The sequence below is a fragment of the Danio rerio genome, chromosome 6 (genome assembly GCF_052040795.2).
Source record: "Danio rerio strain M-AB ecotype USA chromosome 6, GRCz13ab, whole genome shotgun sequence".
Classification (NCBI taxonomy): Eukaryota; Metazoa; Chordata; class Actinopteri; order Cypriniformes; family Danionidae; genus Danio; species Danio rerio.
The window spans coordinates 32,187,615-32,201,656 of NC_141026.1; the positions used below are offsets into that span (position 1 = coordinate 32,187,615).

General features: G+C 34.2%; 1 protein-coding gene across 35 annotated transcripts in view; it reads left to right on the forward strand.

Moving 5' to 3' along the window:
• Window positions 1-14,042, forward strand: part of dlg1a (discs large MAGUK scaffold protein 1a) — a 220,470-nt gene that overhangs the window by 78,181 nt on the left and 128,247 nt on the right. For 11 of the 35 annotated variants that reach the window (XR_015492471.1, NM_001442050.1, XM_087254847.1 and 8 more), the window contains 1 exon segment: window positions 3,962-4,069. Coding sequence is in view for 10 of the 11 variants with exons in the window: in NM_001442050.1 (NP_001428979.1) it covers window positions 3,962-4,069 (108 nt within the window). In the remaining variant the exon portion in view is untranslated. 35 annotated transcript variants of the gene reach the window in all.

Genomic DNA, 14,042 nt, shown 5'->3' on the forward strand with positions numbered 1-14,042 from the left:
TCTCACAAATAATAACACCGCTAAATAGATGGTCTTAAATGAGATGCAAAAAAAGGAAATTAAAAAAATTCATATTCGTTTATAATAATATTTTTTTATTATTATTATTTCGATATTTTATAGACTTAATTTTAGTTTACTTGACATGTTTTTACTCATTTGTTCGTTCATTTATTTATTTATACATTTATTTTTTATTTATACGTTTACGCTTCGTCACCTAGAATTATAAGGTTCTATCTGACATTTTCTTCAAAATTGAGTTATTGACATATTCTTATTAAATGACAACTTATTTACATTGTGGGATTTTTTTTTAGAAGTTGTTTACATTTTAAGACTTTTTATTTAAAAAACAAATGTTCCACTCATACTGTTTGCTATATGGAATGCAAAAACTTTGAAGCTCAATATCTCAAAATCATTCAGGACGCAGATAGAACCTTGTAATTCCAAGGTGACTATTTATTTATTATTTATTACATATTTAATTGTACTTATTATGTAATTGTATTTAATAGAAACACAACATTTATAGTTGTGCGAGTGTCTCTGTTAGACCTTTTAATTGCAGGAGTGTCTGATTTTCGACTTGATGCAGATTGTTGAATAATTTTGATCAAATTTGCCATAAATCGGTTTTACACTTTCTCTGCCCTGGCGATGACGTGACTGCCTGCTTTCTGCAGCACACGACACATGAACCACATGCCTCTGGTCAGGTTTCTATTTACAGACGCTGTACTGGCAGTCAAGACACAGAGATGCTCCCGTCCACAGTTAAGGATTGTTTAACCTTTCGCTTCAGTGGCACACAGCCGGAGTTCTCCTCCTGAAGCGCATGCACTATTTGTTTAACGTCGCATTAATTTATGGTGGTAGATGTCTGAGATTTAGCGTTTTTAACCCGATTATGTGATTGTGTTGACTCGCTGTGTGCTTGGCTGGAGCTGTCGGCACAGATGGAGATGACATCTTGTGGCTCTCCATGTCCCACAGTTGTAGCGTCCTGTGACTGGCCCGCGTTCTGGTAAAGGCCTACAGTGAAATCAGTGCAAAGCACAGCAAAGCTCTGCTGGGGTATTTATATCAGGAGGAATAAATAGTGTGTTTGTTAGCACAAGGGTTGCAGTAATAAAAGTGGGTCATCGTGATGTGTTACATATATTTGGAACACTCAGGGATAAATTGCAATTTATGCGTAATCATTTTGTGTATGTGTATATTATGTAAACACAAACTTTGTGCACTAGTTCAGCACTAGTTCCTTTACTTGGTTACAGTGCATGGAAAGTACATTTTATTTAATGCAAATACAACAGGTGCTACATTAATGTGGTATTTAATGTTATATTCTTCTTTGTATCATGGACACCATAAAATAAAGGGTTAGCATTTAATATTGTGGAATAAGATAACTTTGAAAAAAAAAATATTTTGTACATATTTTAAAATACCCTTTTGCTCTCTATAGTTAAATTATTAGCCTTTTACTTTCTTTGGTTGACCCAAAATGTAAAAATCCTTTTTTTTTTTTTTGTATTTATTTATTTGGTGAGTTAAATATTTAAGAGAAGAGTATTTGTTTAAAAAAATATATATAATAATTTGTAACATCTCTGAAAGTGGAAGTTTCTAGCATATATTTTGGCATTATAAAAAAGGATCATGTGTTATTTTTATACTGTGAAACATTGGTAATACTATACATTAACTCCAAAAAGGGATGGACTTAACCAATAAGCGAGGTAAGCAGCCGCTTAGGGCCAAGAAGCCTATTTTTATTATTTTTTTAAGCCTACTGGCTTGGGTTTGTTTATATTTTACCTTATATTTTGTTAAAAAAATATATATATATTTTTTTTTTAGTAAGAAAAAAAAAGTAGGATTACAATGGAGTTTGGATGCACTGCATAGTGAATACAGAAAAAAAAACATTCTTTGCAGTCTTTGTTTTGTAACTTTGCAGATATTCTAAACAGGGACGGTTAAATTCTGATTATTAATATGGCTGCTTTGAAAATGTCAAATTTGGCCTAATATTCACAAAAACAATCACGTAATAGACTGGATAATGTATGTGTTGAATTGTGAATTCTGTTGAATCTTTGTGTTGATTTGGTGCTATTGTAGGATTTATGTTTAGCAACGCAGGCTCATTGGAAATACATGTTTTAGTCTACACTACCGTCAGTAGGATTTTTAAATGTTTTAAAATAAGCGTATTCTGCTCACCAAGGCGGAATTTATTTAATCAAAAATGCAGTTATTGCACTAAAAAGTAAATGTCCAAAAGTCATTTATAATTTTATTTTAAATTTATTCCAGTGATTTTAAAGATGCATTTTAAACTTCATTACTAAAGTCTTCAGTCACATGATCCTTCAGAAATCACTCTAATATTAATTATTATTATTATTATTATTATTGATAATGGTTATAGTAATAAAATAAATATTTACTGGCGTTATCATTGTATTTGAAAATACGTGCAATAAGCAATTAATAAATATTTAATAAATATTTAACAATTTAACTTTTTTTTTTTTTTTTTTTTTTTTTTTACATTTAACAAATGCCACCTTGATGAAACAGAATCATTTTCTTAAAAAAAAAAGAAAAAAAAATGACCACAAACTTTTGACCGGTAGTGTAGTGTACATATATATGAAACCACAAAAAAAATAAATAAATAAATAACCTAATACATTTGACTTCAGTTTCTCAGTAAAATTAACTTTGCAGGTCAGTTTGACGCTGACAGCTTGTGTTCATTTCTACACAAATGGTATTTGCAAAGACATTTTTTTTTGACAAATAAAGAATTACACCAGAAAAATAGCACACCGTGTGGAGGCTTTCAGCAGTGCTTCCTACTGAGCCGAGCCCAGTATGATGAACTTTTGTCCCGTGTCCCAAAAGAGAAAGCTCCTGATCGCTTAAATGTCCGCTGAAGTTCAAGATTTTCCAACTCGAGCGATTTAAACACACAAAATGCTCAACCCACGCTGCTTCATTTGTGTGAATCGCGTCATTTGTGCCGCCTCATTTGCGCAGGATGTCTATTCACATCTTTGCATTGACTTAACATGTGAATCACTTCATCTGTGTCTGGTGTAAACACAGCATAACTCCGGTGAAGCAGGGTTCCACAAAAGAGATGCAAGCAATGTTAAATCAAGGTCATACTATGTTTTCGCAGTGCAGTTTTCTCTGGGTTTAGATTAGTGGTTCATGGGCATGCAAGAATAACGTGTTATTAAAACAACAAAATATACCCTTACTAAAGAATTTTCAGATTCGCAAAAATGTAGATAGCGCCCTCTAGTGGATTTGTCATCTAAAAACATGCAATGAAATGTACTCACCACTTCAAATGTTCTTTTTTGAATGTCAAAATTAGATCCCGATTACTCTCATTGATTTAAATCAAAGATCAACTCTAGAAAACACACATTTGATCAATTACCATCAAGTTTGATACACAGCTGACACACACGATCACATTATGGCCCATCTGTCCAATCGTTCTGAATTGTCTTCATAAAAATGAAAATGGCAATTCACCTGCTGTCTTCTGCCACACAACCTCAAGTGTGTGCCTTTTATGAGTGTCTGCAGTTCATCATGATGATCCGTGGCTTTACAAGAGTGTTTTGTATGTATTCTGCATATATTCGATCATCATTATGAAATTCTGAGTAGTTCAGTCATCATACTGAACTCACCTCATACTGTCCATTCTTTTTTTTACTTTATTCCTCATTTTATTACGCTTGTTCAGTGAAGTTGTCATGTGTCAGTATCTGCATGGTTTTTGTGAAGGGCACGATGCTTTCACACACTTCAGCTCTACTCTAAAGCTGCTTGTGGGCACGTTGTTTCATGTGTTTGTGTGTGTTTCTATGAGCGTGTGTTTTGGAAGTCATGTTTATCACCTGAGTTACGTGCCCCTCTTCAGGTAGAGTCTCTGGAGTGTGTTTTTGACGGCCCGTCGACATTAGGAGGTGAGGAGGTTCCAGCCCCCGCCTTTGCCACACTTTACTCGCAAAGTGACATACTGATTCAGGTAAACCAGTGGCATCCTATGCTTTTTATACATGTTTTTCATTTAGATGGATGATCAATCTTTTTAAATCATAATACTTTACATAAAAATGTGTAAGCTTGTGGCCTTAAAATTGACAAGTTGACTTAGCTTAAACACTCCACCTTTTAAAAGAAAAACGGGAAGAAGCACTTTTAGCTTAGCTTAAAAAGTCATTCAATCAGATTAGACCATTAGCATCCCATTCATAGGTAAAAGAGTTTAGATAGGAGCAATTATTTAATGTTAGACTATTATGCAGTTACATTGTTTACTAAGACAGACGTTGAAAATGACAAGTTGCTATTTTCTAGGCTGATATAGCTATAGGAACTATACTCTCATTTCAGCATAATAATCAAGGTACTTCTCTGTATTATGGGTGTAGCAGGCACAATGATATTATGCAGGACCTGAAAATAGTCCCTAACAAGGTAACAGTGTTGTGTAAAAGCATTGCGCCTACTACAGCTATTGTACAGCAGCATAGTTCCTTGATTATTACACAACAAGAGTATAGTTCCTAGACTTATCAGCCTAGAAAATAGAAACTTAGTACACAGTCAAACTACAGAAGAGTCAAGCTTTAAAAAGAAAATTATCAAAAATATTGGAGTGAGATGCTAATGGTCTAATACGATTCAATTATTTTTGCTAAGCTAAACTGGAACTGCTCACAGATATTAGCTCAGTGGATTAAAAAATGGTCTCTAGAATCTAGATCTAAATCTTGTAAAATGAGCCTATTTCCAAAAAGTGTTGGTTTAAAAAAAGTGAGTAAAACATAATTTATTGTTTGCTCGGTTAATCTACAGTGCATCCGGGAAGCATTCATAGCGCTTCACTTTTTCCACATTTTCTTATGTTACAGCCTTATTCCAAAATGGATTAAATTCATTTATTTTCTCAAAATTCTACACACAATACCCCATTATGACAATGTAAAAAAAAGATTTTTCGAAATTGTTGCAAATTTATTAAAAATGAAAAAGCTGAAAAATCACATGCACTGTACATTAATATTCACGGCCTTTGCCGTGAAGCTCTAAATTGAGCTTAGGTACATTCTGTTTCCACTGATCATTCTTGAGATTTTTCAGCAGCTTCATTAGAGTTCACCTGTCGTCAACTCAGTTGATTGGTCATGAATTGAAAAGGCATACACCTGTCTATACACCTGTCTACATAAGGTCTCAGGGTTGACAGTGCATGTCAAAGCACAAACCAAGCATGAAGACAAAGGAATTGTCTGTAGACCTCCGAGACAGGATTGTCTCAAGGCACAAGCCTAGGGAAGGTTATAGAAACATTACTGACTGGCAATCTAAGCTGAGTGATCAGGGGAGAAGGACCTTAGTCAGGGAGGTGATCAATAACCCAAAGGTTCGGCTCCAGAATTCTTTTGTGAAGAGAGGAGAACCTTACAGAAGGACAACCATCTGTGCATCAATCCACCAATCAGGCCTGTATGATAGAGTGGCCAGACGGAATCCACTCCCCGCCTGATGGATTCTCAGACCATAAGAAACAAAATTCTCCGGTCTGATGAGACTTAAATTGAACACTTTGGAGTGAATGCCAGGCGTTAAGTTTGGAGAAAACCAGGCATCGCTCAACACCAGGCAAATACCATCCCTACAGTGAAGCATCGTGGTGCTTTCAAACCTGCTTCAGAATATCAATAGAGCCGAGCAACAACTCAGTGAATGTCCTTGATTGGCCCAGCCAGAGCCCAGACATAAATCCTATTGAACATCTCTGGAGAGATCTGAAAAAGGCTGTACACCGTTGCTTCCCATCCAACCTGATAGAGCTTGAGAGGTAGTGCAAAGAGGAATGGGCAAAAATTCCCAAAGACAGGTGGGTCAAGCTTGTGGCATCATATTCAAAAAGACTTAAGATCTTCACATTGTCATTATGGAGTCATGTGTGTAGAATTTCGAGGAAATAAATGAGTTTAATCAATTTTGGAATAAGGCTGTAATATAAAAAAATGTGGAAAAAGTGAAGCGCTATGAATACTTTCCGGATGCACTGTACTTAACAATTGTAATACAACAGGTTTACTCACTTTTTATTTATTTATTGATTTTTTTTTTAATAAAACCAACTAATCTCTTTTACAATACAAAAGGGACAATAGAGGCTTTTGGTTTAGAACAGCGGCTTTCCTGTTGTTTCCATTAATTAACTTGCAGTTAATGCAGAATTAAATGTTTTGTGGACCTTGGCATGACTGCAAGCATGTGTAAACTTAATGTATGACATGTCTACTGTAGCTATGTTACATTACTTCAGGTGTATAGAAACAAGTTATTATTTATTATTGCTACTACTAATAGCCAAATGAAGGTATTTACATTAATGCAGTTTGCAGATGCTTCACAAATGTACACTGTATGTTAAAGGCAGGAATATGGTACTCAAAATCACAATATTGGTGCTGGTAGTGGCATCATCTAGTGTTCCAAAACAAACACAACTGAAACTAAAACATATTGAAAAAAAACTATATTTTTTATAATTTATAATTATATATAATTGTTTATAATACTCAAATATATTTAGAAAATAAAATAAAAAGAAAATTGTTCAATATAGTTTTTAAAATCATGTTCTCACATTTTGTTTGTTTGTAAAGTATCTTATTTTATTTTATTGTTAGTTGTTGAAGTTTGCTTTGTAAACACTAGATGGCAGAGATGTCACAGTGCAAGAAGACTGTAAAGTGCTATTAACTAAAGCTTTTAGACTGTTAACCAGTAACTGAAAAGTTATGAAGGCATTCAAGTAGCAGATGTCTGACTTTATTTTATTATGCAAGACTTACCACCTATCCTAATTTTCACACAATAAAGTCTTCTCAGAAATGCATTGCATTACCAAAGTAAAATATGCCATTAATTCCAGTTTACAATGACTTTGATATTCCATATTTACATGAAAATAATGATTTCATGAAAACTTTATTATAAAAACATTGTTCAGATATTTTAGTAACACATTTTGAGTGGCGTCAAAAAAACAATTATTTACAGTTTTGTTTTTTGTCAGTTTGAAATGTTTATTCCAAGGATAACCCTGAAAGTGTTTTTGAAAGAAATGATCACATGGGTTTCTTTGTGGCTCTCTTGAAAGGATATCGCTGTTCGATAAAATGGCCTGTGTCTGGGTCAAGAAGGAGTAAATAATTCATGTTTAAATTGTCTGACTTGTTGCACAGCTGTTCTAACTAACCAACCAGCAGGTCAAATCATTTGGTGGTGAAATGGTCAAATCAGCCTTATGAGGCCAAATATTGTTATGATACAGTTTCATAGATTTTGTTATCATTTATAAAATTATTGACTGTAGATGTTCTATGCCCTAAATATCTACTTTTCATGTAGTAGCATCCAATAAGCTGTTTTGTTTTATGGTAAAGCTTTGCCATATTTATTTGTATGTTCAAGAGATAGCGTGCAGTTCTTGCCTTTATTGTTGACTCATTCGGAGAGTCGTTTCGTGTTTACTGAACAGAATGTCAGATTGCCCTTTTAAATTGGGCATTTGGTGTTTATAAGGTTTGTGGCAACAAACAATGTTCTGGGGGAGGTTGTGAAACAGGACACTGCTTCGTCTTTATATTAACAGGCCTGGAGACTTTTACACAAACAGATGGTGCTGAGTGAGATTCTGTTTTATACATCAGCTTCTTGGTTATTTAATAAACAAGTTGCATTGTACTGAAATGTGGATCTTCTAAAATATATATATTTGTTTATATGCCTTTAACTGCCTTCTCTACAAAATGGTTGACCTTATTTTGACTGTTTTAAATCATGACTGTTAAAGTCATTTAAATAATGACTGTTTTAAATAATGGTTTGCAGACACAGCATTGCTGGTTTACAAAAAAATCAAACAAACATAATCCTGTTGCACTACCACACTTGATCTTGGTTTTATTTAAATAAATAAACAAGACAACATGTTCATTGAGAATCTGAAATATTTTATGGCATACTTCAAAAAATAAAGATGATTTAGTGTTCAAACATGTTTTATTTTGATCATGTTTTTAAATAAATTGGTCTTTCACTTCATACTGTCTGACTTTCATATGTATTAGTTCCTGGACTTTTACCATAAACCAACATATCAACCGTTTTGTAGAGGCTGATGTTTTAGAAATTACGGGATGTTTTGAAAAAATAAATGCATTAAGTGTGTTACTAGGCACATTAGTTGCAACCCAAATTCATTATTATTTTGGTGGGGCAGTTTTAGGAATGTAGATAAAGCAATTATCTTGTACATGTGACATTACTAATGACAATATTATTATCACTATACATAATCTTTTAAGTGAAGTTTTTATTCAAAATCTGGCTACATTTGTTTTATTAGTAAAATTAAACTTTTTGATTTTATATTGATCATTTATTTTTCAGAACTATTTTTCAGAATCATAATCCTTCATCAATTAATAAAATGTACTGATTTGGTGCTTGAATCATTTATTATTATCGCTATTTTTTCATAAATCTCAAAGCAGACAGTTCAAAATAACAGCATGTATTTGAAATAAATAAATAATAATTAAAATATTATAAATATATATATATATATATATATATATATATATATATATATATATATATATATATATATATATATATATATATATGCAGTTGAAGTCTGAATTATTAGCCCCCCTGTTTATTCCCCACCATTTCTCTTCAACAGAGAGATTTTTCAACACATTTCTAAACATAATAGTTTTAATAACTCATCTCTAATAACTGATTTATTTTATCTTTGCCATGATGACAATAAATAATACTTGACTAGATATTTTTCTAGACACTTCAATTCAGTTCAAAGTGACATTTAAAGGCTTAATTAGGTTTGCTTGGTAGAATTAGCCAAGTTATTGTATAATGATGGTTTGTTCTGTAGACTATCGAAAACAAAATATAGCTTAAAGGGGCTAATAATGTTTTTTAAAAATTTAAAAACTGCTTTTATTCTAGCTGAAATAAAACAAAAAAGAAGAAGAAGAAAAAAAATGTATCACTTTTAATTAATTTAATACATCCTTCCTGAATTTCTAAATTAAACTTTTTGGAAACTGTTAAAGCTTTGTTCTAGATGTTTGTGTGTGTTCAGTATTGTTGTACTGGCCATCTGTCATATATAAGGTGCCTGTCTGGCAGGCATTCAGAATCTAAATTTAACCTGGAAATGGTTCAAAACGTCAATATTTTAGTATTTAGAAAACCTTAGAAAACCTTAGAACCTTAGTGCTTTCCACTATATAGGCTATACACCAGTATATTTCCTAAGAACTAAAATCATTCTTTTTTTCTGTTGATTTCAGTTGGTTTTTGAAGGTTTAATTTGCCCAAAAATATGTTTTCTTACTCCCCTTAATATCCCTGTTATTTTTGTGGCAAGAGCTGTAGATTCATAAACATTTCTCCTTTTGTGTGCCACAGATAAAGTAATGCTATGTTTTGCGAGACTTGAGGTTGAGTAAATAATGGCAGAGTTTTTATTTTTGCTTGAACTAATCTTTTGATATTCTCTGGTCTCAGGCTTTTTTCCCCATCTTCGTATTGTGTCGGTGTCTTTAGTGCTTGTCATCAGCAGTGGAGAGTAATGCAGTAATGTGGCTGGAGCCGCAGGGCAGTAAGTGCATTAGTTTTGTCCAGCCGTATAAAGTAATGGGAGCTGGAGGTGGAGGCGTTTCTGCCTCACTCTGCCTTGAATTCTAATAAGGTGCTTTTCTGACTCAGGTACAATCAGTAATTTGTTTTAGCCTGTAGCCTCTTTGGGGACAAGTGGATCTGTGGTGGGGCACTAAATGTACCGTGAGCACGAAGACTTCAAATCCCATGTGTTATCAAAAAAAGTGATGCATAAGCAGCGTTGAACAAATGGCTGCACACTAGTAGTAGCTCAGATGCCACTTGGTGTTTGTCATGTCAATTATTTTTTACATTTTATTTTACTTATTTAACCAAGGCCCACTTAAGGTATAATTTCATTTGCAGAAAACCCCACATAATTTATATTAAAGTGAGACTTTTGGTTTTGTTTTGATTTCTTAATAATTGTGATGTCACACCACTGAGGATTCAGAGCTAGCTGTCTTCTCTTAGTTTAGTTTTTTGTAAACTGGATTTTTGGGCTGAACAGGAAGCTTTTACTGCTGATAAATATGCTATGAATGCTAAAAATATTTTGCCTCATGCCTTGTGGATTAAAAATGTGTGTTTTTTACATTCTTGATAGCCACATGTACTCTGTAACTATATTAGATTTTAGTACTTAACGCTGTTCTGTAGACATGTGATTCAGTTATTTACAACCGCATCACAACAAAAATATAGGTAATGATCACTACATTAACGGAAATGCTGTGTATATGTACAGAACTTAAAGGTCTCGTGAAATTAAAATACAATTTTTTTAGATTTTAGCATTAGTATGTTAGTTTTAAGGTTACGCTAGTGTGCTCCTAAACAGTGACAAAATTCACATTTAGAAGATATAAATCTGCTTTAAACATCCAAAGCTTGTAGTTTGTCACTTCTGATGGATCAGTAATTGTTTTGACATCACAAAGTCATCAAATCTTCTGACCAATCATCTGCTCTCTACTATCTGACATGCCTTGCCCCCTTCAAGTCACTTGTCATCTGCTCTTCATTTAATGTGCTTGATCTCAACCACTCTCACGCACAGAGCAGTGATAAAAACAAAGTGCTATTGGCTGTTTTTAATAATGGGGAGGAGCTACTATAGGCCCCGCCCTATCTTTGTTTCTGTTGAGAGTACATCAAATGTTGGATAAAAAATTTTGCATTTCAAAGCACTTTACAGTATCTTTAACAACTAAATAAATGATGAAAAGTGTAATAAGTAAATAAGAACAAGTCCCTTAAAGATAGTCTCAATAAAGATATAGTCCCAAACATTATCTTAAAAATAACCACATACCCACACCAACTCTTAAACTGGATTGCTTTAACCCAAAGATATTTATTAAACATTGCTTACAGTATAATAGGTGGATATGGCAACACTTCAAGCCCATACTTTGATGAAAAGCTTTCCAGGCATATTCAAAACACGAAACCTCTGTTGATATGGGTTTAGTTAAAAGTCTTTGCTAGCTGTAATATCACTTTGGTCAAAAATAGCAGATACCAAATGTCCAAGATGGCAGAAGGCTGCCATGGTTACTGCAGTTTCAGTCTTCGCATCTTCAGTAGTCGTGTTTTCTAATAACATACAGTGGAAGTCCAGGGCTGAAAAAACGGTTTGTTTAATTTCTCATGTTATTGTAATCTCATCAGAGTTTGGGTGTTTAGGCCGAATTGAAGAAAGTAGCCTTTATAAAAAAAAACTGCAGTGAATATTACACTGCACACAGTAACTGAAATGACTATTACTATTGCTAAATGTACTTTTGAATGGCTTACAAGTGAAAAGGGTTAAAAGACAACTACCATCACAATTTGTGTTCTTGTACAGCAATACTAACTTTATTTTATCTATACTTTGTTTTGTCATGCTTTATAGCAGAGAGCCAAACTAGGGGCCGTGGGCAATACTGCAGCACACAATATATGGACTAGTAATTAAAGTTGCTGTTAGGTTTGGTTGTAGTTTAAAACAATCAGTGTCCGGAGAAAAGTGCCTGAATGCATTGCAAATATGGCTACTGGGTGGATAGTTTTTGGCTTTGTCAAGTCACCTTTATTTCTAATACGATGTCAATTGTGTCAAAGATGTCAAAAATGCATGAACAACAAAAGGATAAACAATTATAGCAATATTTCACTTTCATATTTCATACTTTTATATTTCACAGTGGGACATGCTGTATTCACCAAAGCAAGCTGGTAGTAGTGTAGTGGCTAGTGTAGGTCTAGTTGGTTCAAAACTGATTCTGGACAGTTTAACATGAATATCACTGTTGAAGGGCCACTTGAAGACCAGTGATCCACCAATTGATGGAAATGGAGAAATCAGGCTCAATTCTCCTCTGGCCAAATAGAAAAGAGGAAGATCTGCAGAAAGTAAAGTGTGACGAAGGCCCATTTTGCAGCGTCTAGTCTTGTTCTGTGTGTTCCATACATTGGGCACTATCATACACTCTGCGCAATAAGGTGCAAGATGTGTTTCCACAACGTCTTGCATTTTTTAGACCAACCCTAATTTTTCTGTTTTTTGCCATGTTGTTTAAATTGCAAATCCATTTGTTCCACTTTGTGGACTCATGGGTGTTCCGATCAAGAAAAGATGTTAAGACAAATTGTTGGCAGGTTATTATTTTGAGAAACTAAAATAGACTGTGCAATAGACCAGCTGAAAGCAGGTCTAAAGTCCAGCGCAGAGCGTGCCTCGCTTACACATTGCTTAAAACAGCAATACGCAAATTTCTTTACAAATGAAAAAGAATTTAATGAATTTAATATTACAAAAATTATTATTTTCTACATACATATAAAAATCGCTGCCTTCATGCCTTCTTCATTTCAGGGGCTTTTTTTACTTTATTCATGACTACTTGCAAAACTTTGCGCTTAACAAACTAAACTAATTATGTAGGACAATGGATGTCTGTGCATACAACACCGTTTCCCTATCCACGAAAGAGAAAGTGAAAGCAAAGGCAGATTGGAGGAGGCTTGTTATCCTTGTGCTGCAGATTCTCTGTTGAACTGTTTTCTCACTAGTGAAGCGTTCAGTTTTTGCACTTACAATGTCCGTCATGTAAATAGCAAATGCGCCATGGCTCAACACAACTGACTCTTAAAGGGAATGAGACATGAGACTGAGACTCTGATTGGTTTATTCTCAAAACACACCCACAACTCATTAAGAGAATAAGCACAACCCTGTTAGACCATGCGCCATGGTGCAGAGCATATTTTTTCGTCTTTAAAATAGCAAAAGTAGATTCAGGCACGCCCTTAATGCTTCTGCGCCCTTCGCTTTAGACTTTGCACCTAGATCATTACATAGAGCCCATTGTCTTTAATTAGGCTTCTGTTGGTGGGAGTTTGCCTGATTCAGCGTGTAGATTCAGCTTCAGCTGTCTGTAAAATACTGTTCTCTAATTGAATGTTCAGATACAAATCAAGGTACAAGAACACAACTGAAGTGATAAAGTAAACAATGCAAGAGGGACCATGGAGAAGCTGGCTGTCATTTTGTCACATATCTTAAAAATGATGCAAAATTATATGGATTATCAAACATATATTTGCATGAGCAAATCCCTTTATGGTGAACAAGAAGTACTGTATGTAAATGCCGCTTTGTTAGCAGATAGATTGTTTGTGTGCAGCACTAGGTCTGGTTTACATTTGTGGAATGATAATTCAGATACCCTCACCTTCAGGTGTGGAAAGATTCATTCTTTCATGCAAGTGCAGAATGTGCATTGTCGTTTCAGTTGGCTGTTGTCTATTTAGTCATGGGAGCAGTAACTGCAAGGTGATAAAAGTTGTCTTTTGCCACTGCTAGTTTTTTGTTGTTGGCTTGGCGTGTACCAGACTTAAAAACATGTTGGTGGAAGTCTTAAATCCCACTTAGCACATTTATGTGCACTTCCGATTTGCAGACTTAGTGGCCACAATATGCAATTGTTTGTCAAGTCCATACGTCTGTAGTGCCTCATTTGATATTTCAGCTTTTTGAAGGATGCTTGTGAGCACACTGCCATTTTGCTTGATACATGCTAAGACGAGCCAACTTCTACATGAATGGGTGGACTCAGAAGAAGAAGAAGAAGTTGAGGGTTTAATGTGCGAATTGGGGCAGGACCTTTTTTTTTTTTTTTACTTAAAAGTGACATTGATTAGACACATGTCCTAATAGCTTAAGAAGTTTGTGCAAAATATTGGTTGCTTGCTTCAACAAAAGTCCTTGCTTAGCCTAGAAACTGCTAGGCTGC